We start from the raw sequence: 15909 nt of genomic DNA, 5'->3' as shown, positions 1-15909 counted from the left end.
CTATCAGTAAAGGTAAAAAGAGAAAAAAAAATAAGATATGATATATCAGAATAAAGTCAAGATGCCTGAAACAACATGGATGAACCTTGAAAACATTATGTTGAGTATAACTAACCAGAAACAAAAGGACAGATACTGTATCGTCTCACTAATATGAACTAACATTAACAGGTGAACTTTGAGAGTTAATGTCAAGTACAAAGATTACCAGGAAATAGAAAAGAGGGTAGAGATTGGGCATTTGATGCTGAAAGAGTACAGAATGTTCAACATGATTGACTGTAAAGATCCAGAAATGGACAGCACAATATTATCTGATGGTAGCACAATATTGTAAGCACACTGAACAAAGCTGAGTGTGAGTATGGTTGAAAAAAGAAGGCTAGGGGCATGTATGACACCAGAAGGAAAACTGGGTCAGTATAACTTAGCGAAACCTAGAGTGGACAATGATGGTCATTAAGTGTATGAATAGAAGAATGTTTTTACCTGAGGGAGAACAAATGCATGTCAATAGAGCAAAGTATTCAAAATGGGATGGTGTTCTCATTTGCAAGCTGCTGGAATGGCTTTTAGAAAGGGGAATTTATTAAGTTGCAAGTTTACAGTTCTAAAGCTGTGAAAATGTCCAAATAAAGTAAGGCTATAGAAATGTCCAATATAAGGCATCCAGGGAAAGATACCTTGGCTCAAGAAAGCCTATGATAGTCAGGGTTTCTATCTCAACTGGAAAGGCATGTGGTGAACACGGCGTCATCTGCTAGCTTTCTCTCCAGACTTTTTGTTTCATGAAGTTCCCCCAGGGGTGTTTCCCTTCTTCATCACCAAAGGTTTCTAGCAGCGTGGGCTCTCATGGTTCTCATGGCTCTCCTGCTTTTTCCAAAACATTTCCTTTTAAAGGATTCCAGTGAACTAACCCAGACCAAACTGAAATGGGTAGAGTCACAGCTTCCATTTAATCAAAGGTTAATCCCCACAATTTGGTGGGTCACATCTCCGTGGAGATAATCTAATCAAGTTTCCAACCTACAGTACTGTACACAGAAAAAACTACAACCAATGCAAACTAGGGTCTATAGTGATCAGTAGCATGGTATGCTTCTATCAAATGTAACAAAGACATACACCAAAGCTAAATATCAATAAGAAGGAGTTATAAGGGTAGGGTATGGGATTTTTGGAGGTATTGTTTCTCCTTTTTATTTTAATTAAAAAATTTATTTCTCAGTTTTCTTTTTCTTCACTTTCCTCTTTCTTTGCAGAAGAAATGGAAATGTTTTCATATAGATTGTGGTGGCGAATGAATATTATACTGGGAACCATTATACCAAGAACCACTGATTGCTTACTTACGATGGATTGTACATTGTGTGAATAAAACTGTTGAAAATAAACAGAAATATACAAGTGTTGAAGAAAATGTGGAGAGAAAGATGTACCAATTCACTATTGGTAGGAAAGGAGAATGGTGCAGCCCCTCTTGGAGGGCAGTGTGGTGATTCCACAGGAGGCTAACTATAGGGTTACCACATGAGCCTGCAGCTCCATTATTAGGTATACACTTGTAAGAACTGAAAGTAGGGATACGAATGGACATTTGCACACTGGTGTTTATGTTGGCAGTATTCACAATTGGCAATGGATGAAGGTGGCCAAAGTGTACATCAACTGAAGAATGGAAGGGGGAACTGTGGTCTATACATATAATAGAATATTGAGTGGCTGCGAGAAGGAGTGAAGTCGTGAGGCATGCAACTAGGTTAATGAACCCTGAAAACAGTATGTTGAGTGAAATATGCCAGAAACAAAAAGATAGATATTAAAATGCCTCACTAGTAAGGACTAACTATAGTGTGCAAATGCTGAGAATTGAATTTGAGAGCATACGTTATCAGGGGAAGGCCTTATTATAAAGTTTCCTAGATTGTAAGCTCTTGCAGCAGTCACAGCTATTCCTGAGTTGTAACAGTTATTTCTAAATTCTGAGACACTGAGCTCTTTCTTTACAATCTGGTCATTCCCTAGAACTTCGGGAATGTAGCTGTGTGACACCTGAGGCTTAGAGCTAGAGTTCTGCAGCTATGAAAGTCAGCATTACCCTATACAGCCTCTGTTAAAAAAAGTTGAAAAAGAGACCAGACTTCAATTAGAAATATGAATGAAGCTGATCTGGTTAGGACTAAGGTAAATTAGAATACAGGGTAAAGGACATTATTGACTGTATTTTAAAACTTCAAATTCTGTGTGAGACCAAAGGAAGAGATGTTTATTTGGTGCAAAATTTATATTTTCAGTAGCACACTATCTAATTTAACCTGTACAGTCAGTTTATTGAACACCGTAATTACATGGAAACTTGAAAAGGGAGTGAGATCTTGTTAGTTTGTACAAGTTAGTGTGATGCCCTGATACATCCCAGAATAATTTTGGGCAGAAGATAAGAAAATATTTGCAGAGTCCCCTTGAGGGACTGGGGAAAAATGTGGAAATATTAAACTTCCCTACCTGGGGAAGACTTGATATTCTCATAAGCATTAGGGACTACAAATTTAATAGGTCAAGCCTTCAATCTTGGGTTTGCCCTTATGAAACTTATTCCTGCAAAGGAGAAGTTAGGCCTACTTATAAGTAAGTATCACCCCAGAGAACCTCTTTTGTTGCTCAGATATGGCTTCTCTCTCTAAGCCAACTTGGTGTGTAAATTCACTGCCCTCCCCCACTACATGGGGCATAACTCCCAGGGATGAGCCTGGCCCTGGCATCATGGGATTGAAAAAGACTTCTTCTCCAAAAGGGGGAAGATAAATGAACAAAATAAAGCTTTGGAGGCTGAGAGATTTCAAACAGAGTCAAGAAATCATTCTGGAGGTTATTCTTATGCATTATATAGGTAACCCTTTTAGGTTTTTGGTGATCTGGAGTAGCTAGAGGGAAATGCCTGAAACTGTTGAACTGTAATCCAGTAATCTTGATTCTTGAAAATGAATGTATAACTATATAGTTTATGCTGTGACCATGTGATTGTGAAAACCTTGTGACTGACATTCCATTTATCCAGTGTGTGAACAGATGAGTAATAAAATAAAGAAAAAAATAAAGAAAGAATAGAGGGGCTGGGGGTATACGATGTTTTGGATGTTCTTTTTAATTTATTTTTATTCTTATTTTTACAGTTTTTGGAGTAATGAAAATGTTAAAACAATTGTGATGATGAAAGCACAACTATATGATGATACTGTGAGCCAATGATTGTATACTTTAGATGATTATATGGTATGTGATTATACCTCAGTACGATTGCATTAAAAAAAAAGAACCACCTCTTGGTTTCATTGATTGTCTCTATTATTTTACTGTTTTTCAATATCATTGATTATATGCTCTATATTATTTTCTCCCTTCTGTTGACTTTCAGTTTGCTCTTCTTTTCTAGTTTCTTAAGTTAAACCTTCCTGTTTCCTCACATACACATTTAATAGTAAACATTCCCTCTAAGCACTGTTTTTTTTTGCTGCATCTCACAATTTGAAATACTGTGTCTAAATTTTAATTTCATTAAAATATTTTATAATTTCTCATGACTTTCTCTTGTGACCCACGGTTTGATTAGAAGTATATAATTTGTAACTATTTGGGAGATTACAAATCTCTTTCTATTATTCATGCTAGTTTGATTACTCTGTGGACAGAGAATATATTTTGTATGATTTCAATTACTATAAATTTCTTGAGGCTTATTTTAGATGAAACAGAATATGTTCCACCTTGGCAAATATTCCATGTGCAGTGGAAAAGGAAATGCATTCTTCAGTTATTGGGTAGAGTATTCTATAAATGTCAATTAGGTCAAACTCATTGATAGGATTGTTCTGGTCTTCTATATTAATAATTCCCCAAACTCTCTGCATTTATCACCTGCAGGCCTTCAAAACCTACTATTACTTGTACCCTAATCCTAGAGATTATCATTCATACCCCATTAGTCTGGGGTATGACTTTGTCTTTGGAATTATTAAGAGATTCTCAGGTGATTCTAAGGTGCAGGCAAGTCTGAGACCCATGTTTTGCATGGTTACTGATTTTCTGTATACTTTTTTCTACAAATTACAGAGAGTGGAAGTGATGAACTCTCCAAGTATAGTTGTGGGCTAATTTATTTCTCATATTAGTTCTATCAAGTTTTGTTTCATGTTTTTTTAGCACTGTTGTTGGGATTTTGTGTCTTCTTGATTGACTCTTTTACTGTTATGTATTGTTATGTAATGTCCTCTTTTACCCTGATAATAGTCCTTATTCTGAAGTTCTACTTTGATATTATATAGTCACTCCATCTCTTGTTTTTTTTTTGTATAGATATGTACATAGCATATTTCTCTCCTTTAAATTTTGCACATATATGTATCTTCATATTTTAAGTGAGTTTCTTGTAGATGCAACGTATAGTTTGGTCTTGCTTTTTATACAGTCTAAAAACCTCTGCCTTTGATTTGGGCATTTAGATAATTCACATTTACTGTAATTACTTCTATGTTTTATTTAAATCTACCACCTTGCTAGTTGTTTCCTGGCAGATAAATACTAGACATGAAAATCTGTTCATAAGCTATATACATCTATTGCCAAAATATTTTCCAAAGTGATACTAATTTGCACATTGTACAAGAGTTTTTTCCCACATCCTCAACAAAAGTTAATCTATACCAGATTTGTTAATTTTGACAGTCTCACGGGTGTGAATTATCTCATTGTTTCAATGTGAATTAACTTGATAACTAATGAAGATAAACATCTAAAAATCTTTTTAGCTATTCCATTTTACTTTCCTGTGAGTTAGCTGATTATATTCTTTGTATATTTATATCTTGAGTTGTCTTTTTCTTACTGATTTGTCAAGATTATTTATAGTTTAAGAACTGTACTATTTCTTAGTTGTATAAATCACAAATATATCCTCCCAGCCTGTGGCTTGTTTTTAACAATCGATTAATGGTGCCTTCTTTATTGTTTATAAAGTTTTAAATTTTAAAATGATCAGATTTATTCATCTTTTCCTTAAGTGGGGCGCTTTGTGTCTGGATTATACTAGTCAACAGCAACTAGTAAGAGTTCTTTCCTATATCCTCATCAATATATTTCTTATCAGACGATCTAGGCACCCTCCTTTCCAGTTCTCTCTTTGTCTATTCTGTGTCAATACCCTATTTTAAAAAGTCGGTTTGAATAGTTTCTCTTGGTCTTTGGTGTTCTGCAATTTCACCACCATATGCCTAGGTATGGAATTCTTTATATTAATCCTGCTCCAGAATGAGTACTTCTTAAATCTGAGGATTCAAATATTCCACAGTCCTGGAAAATTCTTAGCTATTACTCTTTGAACACTACCTAACACATTCTCTCTAGTCTCTCTCTTTTTTTTTTTTTTTTTTGGCACTTCTATTAGATTCATGTTGGACCTTTCTCTTCTATTTTCCACTTATTTATCTCCTGCATGGCATTCTAGTAAATTTCCTCTAATCGTACTTGCAGCTAGACGTATAGTTCTCAAACCCTGAATGGAAGGTAAGCCTTAAAAGAATTAAGGCTACATGTTAGCAAACTGCCAGAAGCAAAAGATAAAAAAACGGGCAGGCATAAGGCTCGCCCCTACAGCTCAGGAGACTGTGTGCCAAAGCCAAAACAATAAAGTATTGCGGTGGATGTCTCAATTTTGTACTCAACGAACATTAAATAGAAACAGATGTTGCTGTGGGTCAAGTGCTAGCTATCTATGAAGTGTTAAGTAAGATCACCTGGGATTATCATCCCAAATTTGGCATAGAGTATTTCTTACTGCATATATGACTTTAAGACATTTATTTACTCCAAGTTTCAATTTCTTTGTGTGGGTTGCTCTGAGGATAAAACGGAATGCGAGCTAAAACACTATGCTAAAGTGCTATTAAGGTAGTCTCACCATTCTAAAACATCATTAATTCTAACGCGTACTACAGATTTGATAATAGCTTGGGAAGCGAAGGAGCATTCCACTAGACGGACACATTATGAGTTTTTCCGATTTCGGAAATAAAAACGACGCGAAAGTCTGCTTTTAGAACTGAGGAACCACAGTACCGCATTAGCGTTCTCTCTTCACAAATGCCCTTTTCTTGAATTTGAATGATATCTCCCTATTCCAGCCTTTGGTTGTACAGACCTCCTACGTGTCAGCAGTAAGTTTTATTCACAACCTGTCTCAATGCTCAAGCTCTGGCTGAGATGGAAAGCTTTCACGGGAACTGGTTTTCACACGCTGAACTCCGCCTCTGTACTTCATTGGCTGTTGCTCTCCCAGGACCCGCCCACTTCGTTTCCCCTATAATGACCTCAATCCTGATTGGATGCCATCGTTCTTTTGTTGTGGCGAAAGGTGGATCCGGGTGTTTTGAAATAGGATTGGGACGCCGGGCAGCAAATGCGCAGGCGTGCGTTCCTGCTTCGGGATTGGCGGGCGGCTGGGAGCGAGGCGGTGCGATTCTCCCTCTGCGCAGGCTCTGTGGACCGAGAAGGCTCAGCTGCCGGTGTCTTTTGGTCGGAGTTCCCAGGCCTGAGGTGTTGTCTCCCAACTCCCGTCCCCTCTCCCGGCGCCTCCAGCTGCAGGTGAGGAGGATCGGGCGGTCCTAGGCAGCGGAGCGTCTGGCCCAGGGAGACTGGAGTTGCGGCCCCAGTATCGCCGACGGCCTGGAGGGCGGGGCGGGGCGGGCTGGACGCGGCCCGGGAAGAGCGGCCTGGGCAGTTTGTGAGGAGGCTGGGGCCTGCCTCCCTGCAGAAGCCCTGCGCCACTTCTTTTCTCGTCTCTTCATCATGCCCGATAGATTCCTTTGGGCAAGAGCCACCCTCGGGTTCCCAAACCCTGCCGCCCCCTCCCCGCGCTTCTTGGTCGGAGACCGCCGTCCAGCCCTCTCCCGGGAATGGGGCCGTGGGAGGGACGTTCCTTTGGGGGGGATGAGACCTGGCTCGCCTGCACCTGCTGGTGTGTGCTAGGCCGGGGGCTGGGCTGTGGCGGGGGAGAGAACGTCCAGGCGGGAAGGAGGAGACTGGGCGGTAAGATGAGGACTGGTGGTTTCTTAGGGGCGTTGAAAGCGGCGCCCGGATTTGTTTCTCCGTCTGCTTCTCTTAAGGATTTTACCGAACAAGTTTGGGTGGGTAATGATTGGAAAGAAGGAAGAGAGGATGTTTCTGAAAAGGAAGGGCTTCTGTCTTACAATGTTATCAATCATATTAGTTCTGTGACATAACAATATTAAGAACAGGTGGTATGCCAGGTATTCCCAACACCGAGTCTCTTCTTGTGGACTCAAAGTTATGCCTCTTTAACTTTGTGCCTGTGCTCCTCACTGACTAAACTCAGTGTGTAGCTAGCCTCTCTCTGGAGATCTGTTTTCCGTTCAAATCCTCGTTTGGCCAAACAATTCCTTGATCTTACGGAATTTGAATCGGGATTTATCCATCCAGAATAAAGATAAAACATTGAATTTGAACTGATTTGAGTAAACCAGGTTGAAGTTGATGCAGCTTGAAGGGAATGAAATTTATCTTCATTGGTTTAGTAGTTAGTAGAAATAACGAAGGAATTTGACCGTCTAAGATTGCAAAATGTTTGGCAAATTTAGATGAGGGCCATATTAAAATGTCTTAGCATAAAAGTAAAAGCATTTAGTAAACTAATACACAAAGACGTTTTAGTAGTTCTACAAGTTCTGTAATAAGTGCATGACATGGTAGATCATAATTGAAAATCAGTTTTAGATGCAGGGAAGTTGGGTGGTTGAGATTGGATGGCTATCAGTAACAAGTCTCAGGATCTCAAATCACATTGACATAGTTGTGGTGAAATGCTGGGAAGAAACAAACTGGAACATTTACTGTAATCCTTGCTCTGTTGGAAATTAGTTTAGTGATATTGGATAATCCACCCATCTTTGACCTTGGTTTCTTTATGTAAGATAAGGCAGCTACACCAGATGATTTTTCCAAAATTCTTTTTTTGTGTATCAACACATTAAAGCCTCAAAACAACTCCATGTTATTATCCGTATCTTACAGATGAGGAAACTACTAAGATGTTAACCTTATTCAAGTTCCAGATCTTATAAAGGACAGAGCTAAGATTTGGATTCAGGCAGTTTATGTTCTAAATCATTGTGCTAAACTGTCTCTTGAAAAGATGGATCTTGTGATACTATTAGTAGAAATTGTAGAAGTATATTTGATAAGATAATAGTCTTTGGTCATGGTTAGGTGTGTGAGCACTGAAAGTATAATTAAATGAGTCTTGTGCCATTGCTTGCCATGCTTCTTGATCCTTATTCTCTGCATACTCTGATCTTCTTTGAATTAAATTATCAAAATAATTTTAGATTCCCTTCCACTGACCAAGACTAAATGAGAAAAGATACCAGAATTTACTGTGATTAAGGTCAGATTTCCATTTATGTGTAGAAATGGGAGAAGTTTAAAATGAATCCTATGAATACATTTAACATGAAATTGGATTCATGTGACAGTATTTTACAGTTGGAAAACTGAGTCTTGTATGAGTACATATTATTTTGTGGTAATTTAGTAATGTGGTACTGTTTTAGACTAGAAGTTGAAGAATTACTGGATTGTTCTTGTTTTGAAAGAAAATAAAATCCATTGCTAGACTACTTTGACACAGAGAGCTCAACAAACCTTTTGGTTCAGATGTATATAATAAATCAGCTATTACCCTAAAATCTACTGAAAGACTTAAAATACATACAATGAAATTTTGAGGCCAGTCAATTTAATCACATCACAAGAGAGAAATTGCTACTCTTTTTTTTTGTGGTGGAAAGGTGGTAGGGATGATCTGGGCACTTACTAATGAGCGATACCCATTTGTACAGGGCTGCTATCTACAGTTGGGCACGTTTTGCACTGTACAGCCCTTGGCGTGCTGTCTTTTACACAGACTATGATGTAAATGATTGTTCTCTGAGGTTGTGTGATATGTATTACAGGACAGTCCTGGTGATACTTGCTTTTGTGCTTCTGCCTCTATCTCAGTATTGAATGTGTTTTTGTAAGTAATTTTCCCTCTAATAAGGTTTTCCCCCCGGTTACCTATTTTTGTGCTGTCTTTAATTTTTTTTTAAATTTTATTCTTTTCACTTTTTCAGAGGAAGTCAAAACAATTGATAAGTGTATTTCTGTTTGAGTTATATGTAACCAAAGTTTCAGAACCTAGCCCTGTAACATTGTGTTTTATGGAAAACTTTTTGGTTTAATTTTAAAGATTAGACTGAAAAATAAGCAAAATAAATATATCACATCCCTATACTACATCTTCTTTCAAAATCAGAGGTATTAATTTAGTGTAATTATCTGCTTCTTTGTCTTGTATATCTTATAATGCTTTTTAGCTATTGTGAAAATTCTGCTTTAGCTTTTATGCTGGTTTGAAAGTATTATGTGCCCTAGAAAAAATGTGTTTTAATCCTATACCATTTTTATGGGAGCAACTGTTTCTTGTAATCCTGATTCAATACTGTGGTTTGGGAACTTTTGATTAGATTATCTCCATGGAGACAAGACACACCAGTTGTGGGTGTGACTTTTTGATTAGATGGTGATGTAACTGCCCATTTAGGGTGGGTCTTGATTAGTTTACTGGAGTCCTTTAGAAATTACAGAGCTGACAAACTTCAGCAGAGCTGGCACAGATACCAACACTTGGAGAACAGAGACATGGATGTTTGGAGATGCTTGAGGCCCAGCATATGTTGCTATGATATGTTAAGCAAGCCAGAACTTGGAGATAGCCTTGGGAAGCCAAGAGATGAAAAGCAAAGTGAGGAACCCACAGAGGAACAAAGGCTGAAAGCAATGGAACCCAGGAGCAAGGGACCAGCAGATGCCAGCCATGAGATTTCCCAGCTGACAGAGGTATTCCTGACCCATCGGCCTTCCTTGAATTAGAGTAACTATCTCTGGATGCCGTAGTTTGGACATTTTTATAGGCTTAGTACTGTAAACTTGTTACTTATTAAATTTCCCTTAAAAGCTGTTCTATTTCTGGTATATTGCATTTTGGGAGTTTGCAAATTAACACAGCTATGTCCTTTTTTAACTTTGAAACACTTTTTAGCAAAACTAGGTATACAGAAATATGTTTAGAAGGGGAAATGGCCAAGCTCTAATCTACTGTTGCTGAGTACTGCTGAGGTCACTTTAGCTGTTGTCAGTTACCTCTGTCATCTCTCCCAGCCATACTTTAGTCAGCTCATTGGTTCAAGCAGTGTGAAAAGTGAAGGAACTGGCACCTTGTTAGAAGTGTATGCCTGTCTCAGGAATTGTAAAGTTTTCTTTGCTAACAGTCTCTTTTTTTCTGACTAGAAAAAAATGGAGAGAAACAGTTGTTTTTTTTTTTTTTTTTTTTACATGGGCAGGCACTGGGAATCGAACCCAGGTCCTCTGGCATGGCAGGTGAGCATTCTTGCCTGCTGAGCCACCGTGGCCCGCCCGAGAAACAGTTTTTGAAGTGTGGTCTTCAAATACGAGAATAAGTTGGATAACTTAATGCCCTCAAAAAATTTTTTTTAATAATTTGTTTTATTTGGACTTATGTAAGTTCTTTGAAGTATAGAGACCCTTAGAACTAAAGCCATCTTGAAAAAAGGGGGTAGAGAGCACTCTCATGCTTGATAGCAGAAAGATTTGGAAAACTTGGAGTAGGTTTATTAAGCAATAAGTTAATTTTATACTGTTTGCAGTTGATTCTTTAATAATACTAAACAAAGGCTACTTAGTGTCTTTTTCTTTTTTAGGCTAATTAATGACATCTTACTTTGGTAGTGGTATATATACACATATACTATGCATTCTGTTTTCATATTCATGCTAGTATCTGAAGTGTAACACAAATTATATTAACTGAAGCTGTGAGGGAATATCCAATACTTAGATGACTCTTTTGTTTGCAATTCTAGTTTCTAATATGTGGACATTCTTGTTTGGTAGGTCTGGGGTTCACTCTTTAGCATATGCAGGCATAGAAATACCTTGTATATAGTAGGTGCCCAATAAATACTTGTTAAAAGAACACAGATTAAGAGAGGTCTAGATTGCTTTAGTGCAGTAGATTGGTTAACAGATTTGCTTTTGGTAACAACCTGGTGGCATTATTTAATAAATTTTTGAGCACATTGAATGAGTGTGAAGTCAATGTTATTATTAAAGCAAAACATTATTTCCCAGGAATTTTGTGCTCTGATGATTTGGAGTCTTTTATCCAAACAATAAAATGTTCATATTTATTTATTTACTTATTTACATATTGATTAATCTATTTTGGCTTTGGCTTAACCAAGGAATAACAAGTAGACATTTTTGTAGTGTTAAAGATAGTATTTTTCTTGGGAATTCTATGTATTTAAAAAAAAATTAACAATACATGTAAAACAATAGTTTAATAATGAAGAATATTTTGAAAGAAAATTGCCTTCATCTCTACCTTTGTCCCTTAATGAAAGAGCTGTTTTCACTTTTCTGTGTTTTCTTTATCTATATTTATGCGTGCTTTCATATAATTTATATCAGTGACTATACAATTTTGTAAACATTCTTCAATGCTATTATAGTCATAATTATTTTTAGTAGCCACTCCATTAGAAATTGCAATTATAAATCACCTGATTCTGAATGAACAGTTCAGTTTCCAAATCATTGAGTTGTGAATGAGATTGAAGTGAACATTTTTATATATATATTTTTTTTCTTAATTGTCCTTTGGCTAAATTTCCAAGAGTAACATTACTTAATGAAAGAAATTTAAATGTTTTATGAATCTTATTATTGTCCTGCTTTCCAAAAAAGACTATGCATTTAAAATTTGTGTTCAGTATTTGTGTTTTTCCGTAACATTGCTAGCATTGATAATTATTTTACTTTTTCAAAAACTAAATAATTTAATAGCTGTATAGTGGTATTTTATTTCATGATACATTGCTTTCATTACCAAGAAACTCAGTATTTTCTTGTTTCTAATGTACTTTCTTTTTGTAAAACTCTGTCCGTACACTTCCTTTGCCTGTTTACCCCTTGGGTATTTATTTTATCTGTAGTAATGGTACTGTGAGTGAATAGGGCCTTTTGGATCAAATATTTAACTAATTCATTTTCTTTTGAAAAAGTGTTTTTATTGCTATATGTACCTATGTTTCTAACTTTTTCTCATTGCAGACCATTCATCAAGAGTTTTGTATCTGAGGCCTAAAAGTTTTTACCCAAGATGATGAATGCCGACATGGATGGTATGTTTTCTTTTTGTATGTTTCTCATCTTCAGTATGGTTTTGCTTTATTAAGCAACGGAAAGAGCAGAGATGCAATAATTAGAAGATTTAGATCTTGTCTAACTTATTTACTTATTTTTATCCCATCTAGTTCTAGAAAGGCTCTAAGGCAGCTTCCGTGTTACTTAACTGAGTTACTGGCAGGTCATTTTACCTTCTTGCTGGTGTCATCAGCTGCAATGGAGGGGAATATAAATTTTTTCTTTACAGGGATCATAAGTCAAATAAGATAATGAGTATAAAACATTTTGCAGATTTTTAAGTGCTACAGTATACAAATAGTACCTCTGTTAGTTAATAGTCAATTGAACCTTTTTATTACAGCTGTTGATGCTGAAAATCAGGTGGAACTGGAGGAAAAAACACGACTTATTAATCAAGTGTTGGAACTCCAACATACACTTGAAGGTTAGCTTGCATTTTTTAGTTTTCTTGAATGACATACAGTAATTGAAACTGTAAGAATTTATGTGGCTAAGTTTGGTTTATATTAATTAATATACAGAATTTTTTAAACAATAAACTTCAAACTCCATTTCAGTATTTTTTTTTTCCTTCCTGACTATAAACTTGGCTCGTGGTTTTAAAGAACAGATATAGTTCAAAGTGTTCTTATGTGTCCCTCGTTAAGGTCTCTCTTATTTTCTTTTCAGTAGCTAACATAATGTTATTTAGTGTATGAGAGCCCCCTTTTAAGCCCTTTCATTATGTTACTGAAGTCACTTTAATAAAATCTATATTAAAATAAGAACAGTTAACCTCATAGAGATTAAAAGGAAATTAATCTGAGTCTTTCTTAAAATGAATACTACCATTGAAACATCTTTTGGTTTTTAAAGAAATTAAGAAGTTTCTTGGAGCCAGAGTGAGCAGATCATGCCACTCAGAACCCTCCAGTGGTTTCCTTTTTCACACAGTTAATAACAGCCCAAGTCCTTATTATTGGCCAACATCTGTGACTTCCCTATTACCTTTCAGAGTCATCACTCTCTGTCCTCCTACATTCCACCTCAGACCCCGACCTCCTTGCTGTTCCTGCAACATGCTAAGTGTGCCTTCGTAGTTGTTCCCTCTGCCTGAATCTTCTACCCTTAGTTATTTGCATATCTGCGAGGCTCATTCCCTTACTTTCTTATCAAAAAAGCCATCTTTGCCTATATTGTATTAAAAAGCACCCTTCTCTTCTGCTTCCTGTCACCCTTACCCTCCTTGCTTTTTCTCCAGACCGACTCATCACTGTGCACCAAATTCTATTTAATTTAATGCCTGCTCCTAACACACACTGCACATCCCCTTTTGTACATGTGCACACAGAGACACATTAATGTGTGTGTAAGCTTTGTGAAGGCAGGGCCTCCCTTTTCTTTGTTCACCATTGCATTCCCATCTTCCCAGCATCTAGATCAGTGCCTGGCTCTTAGAGGGCACCTTATATATTTTTAAGTGAATAGATATGGGTCATTTTTTTATTTGAGCATCATTTTAAATTTTAAATTATAAATATTTTTTGCTAGTATAAAAATATAAAATGAACAGTTGCTTAGAAGCTGGCTGCTTATGCAGTATATGAATTCAGTTATAATATTTACTATAAATATCTAAACTTTCATAGTAAAGACATTATATTATGTTGTTGGCAAGGCATTGAAGGAAGAGTTCATGCTTTAAAAAGTCTTTAAAAAAAGTTTAATGTGGAATATATTTCAACTTATGAAAATCTATTCTTAGGAATTATTATCTGCTGATTTTCACTGTTTAGCTTCTCTAAAGTAATCTGAATTTTAAAAAGAAAATTTAAATATCATGGCATCTATAAAAATTAATCCTAATAAGCATTTTGTAATATGGAGTCATTGCCATCATTTTGTTGTTAATGGGCTTTTTCTTAAAAATGTAGATCTCTCGGCAAGAGTAGATGCAGTTAAGGAGGAAAATCTGAAGCTAAAATCAGAAAACCAAGTTCTTGGACAATATATAGAAAACCTCATGTCAGCTTCTAGTGTTTTTCAAACAACTGACACAAAAAGCAAAAGAAAGTAAGGGGTTGATATCCATTCTGTTTTATGGAATTGCTGCTGATTTTTTCTTTAGAATTTGAGTAGATTCCAAAAGTTACAGTACCTTTGTTTGTGGCTTCATTGAATATTTATGAAGATAACGGCAGATCTAGGCAAAATTAAGAGCACTAAAAGCATAACTGGAGACTTCTATGAGTTTGTGTATTATCTTAGTCTATGAAAACCTACAAATGTATTGATTGTAGAGACTTTATAATTAGAATAGCATATATTTATGAAAACTTGAAAATGAGTGTTTTATCAAATGTTTGATTTATAAGTTTATTACTGTCTTTTATTATAGGCTTAGTAAAAGATGATATAAGAAAATAACTACCATGTTGTAAATAAGTGACCAAAATCATGTACTGAATGCACAGCTTTATGTACCCTGCCCACCATCTTGTGCCTCTTTTCCATTTGCCTCTTCCTACCCATTTCCCTTCCCCTAAGGAAAAACAGTTGATTCCACATTTGTAAAAGTAATTTAAATAGTTAATCATTTTTGAAAATAATCTGAACTCATTATTGAATTTAACCAAAATAAGACAGTTTCTCAGCTAGGGCCTGTCATTTGTTATATTTAGTAACAAGATAGGACTGTTAGTTTCCTCTTTGATAAATTGAAAATGGAGGCTATAAAAATAATGATTGTTCTTTGAAACTGTAAATATTATAATTGGGAAGATTTGTTGTTCAAAGCGTCCTTCTGCACAAAATGACCCATTTGGTTTCTGAAAAGATGAGCTCTGGTTGTGTGTGTGTGTGTGTGTTTAAATTAGAAAATCTTGGGAAACATAGAAATAGAACGGAAAAATTACTTGATAAACAGGAACCAATTCCAAATGTTTTCATTCCAGATTTGCGTCATCCCTGGCATAGATTAGGTCTTTTGGGGAAAATATATATATGAAAGTGGATTAAGTCTGACTAACCTTATGTAAGCCACATCTGGAAGAGAACAATTACACAGTTTGGTCTCTTGAGATTTACTTATGGTGCCCAGGAGATCAAGTTTGCAAAGACCCTTAAGAGTATACTAGTATCAGAATCATGAATAAAATGGTAGGGTTGTACATATATACTAATTGGTAATCTTTCTCAGTATTTTATCTCACTAGTTCTTGAATTTTCAATAAATCCCACTACTTGATTTGAAGAATTTGGGGCATCCTTTCACTAAAGAGTTTATAAAAATTCAGTTGTAGATTTCATTTGGTAAAGGAATTTATGAGAAATGATGTTAAAATGCTAGTTATAATAGCTAGAGAGATCCACTAATATAGCTTGTGGCTTTAGGTTTGGGCCACTTGTAATCATGAAATAATAACCTAATGTTTGTATTGGTGCAAGTAAAATTCAATAAATGACTTTAGCTGTATGAATATATAATAGTTATACTGCAAACATTTTGCATCCCTTTTGTGACCTGATTTACAAACATTTGAAAATTGTGTTGCGATTTTGCTTTGCTGTTTAATAAAAAGCTGTTTCAGA

The 15909-nt window shown here is 36.0% G+C and overlaps 2 protein-coding genes across 2 annotated transcripts in view; one reads left to right on the top strand and one right to left on the bottom strand.

Moving 5' to 3' along the window:
- LOC143666125 (uncharacterized) overlaps positions 1 to 10273 on the bottom strand; it is a 25819-nt gene extending 15546 nt beyond the window's left edge. Inside the window, exons 1-2 of the mRNA XM_077139600.1 lie at positions 10252 to 10273; positions 6194 to 7151 (exon numbers count right to left, since the gene is read on the bottom strand). Of these exons, the coding sequence (XP_076995715.1) occupies positions 6364 to 7151; positions 10252 to 10273 (810 nt within the window). The 3' untranslated portion in view covers positions 6194 to 6363. The remainder of the gene's footprint in view (positions 1 to 6193; positions 7152 to 10251) is intronic.
- Positions 6459 to 15909, top strand: SCOC (short coiled-coil protein). Its single transcript, XM_077139980.1, has 4 exons — positions 6459 to 6636; positions 12244 to 12314; positions 12680 to 12763; positions 14253 to 15909. The coding sequence occupies exons 2-4, from the start codon at positions 12293 to 12295 to the stop codon at positions 14393 to 14395; spliced, it is 249 nt and encodes an 82-aa protein (XP_076996095.1). The 5' UTR covers positions 6459 to 6636; positions 12244 to 12292; the 3' UTR covers positions 14396 to 15909.

This window comes from Tamandua tetradactyla, chromosome 22 (genome assembly GCF_023851605.1).
Source record: "Tamandua tetradactyla isolate mTamTet1 chromosome 22, mTamTet1.pri, whole genome shotgun sequence".
Lineage (NCBI taxonomy): Eukaryota > Metazoa > Chordata > Mammalia > Pilosa > Myrmecophagidae > Tamandua > Tamandua tetradactyla.
This window is presented reverse-complemented; position numbering and strand designations above follow the sequence as displayed.

Bases quoted from the DNA above. Each gene is read 5' to 3' on its own strand.
- SCOC (XM_077139980.1), top strand. From the start codon at position 12,293: ATGATGAATGCCGACATGGATG. The intron at 12,315-12,679 runs GTATGTTTTCTT...TTTTTATTACAG, and splicing joins GATGAATGCCGACATGGATG to CTGTTGATGCTGAAAATCAG. The intron at 12,764-14,252 runs GTTAGCTTGCAT...TTAAAAATGTAG, and splicing joins ACTCCAACATACACTTGAAG to ATCTCTCGGCAAGAGTAGAT.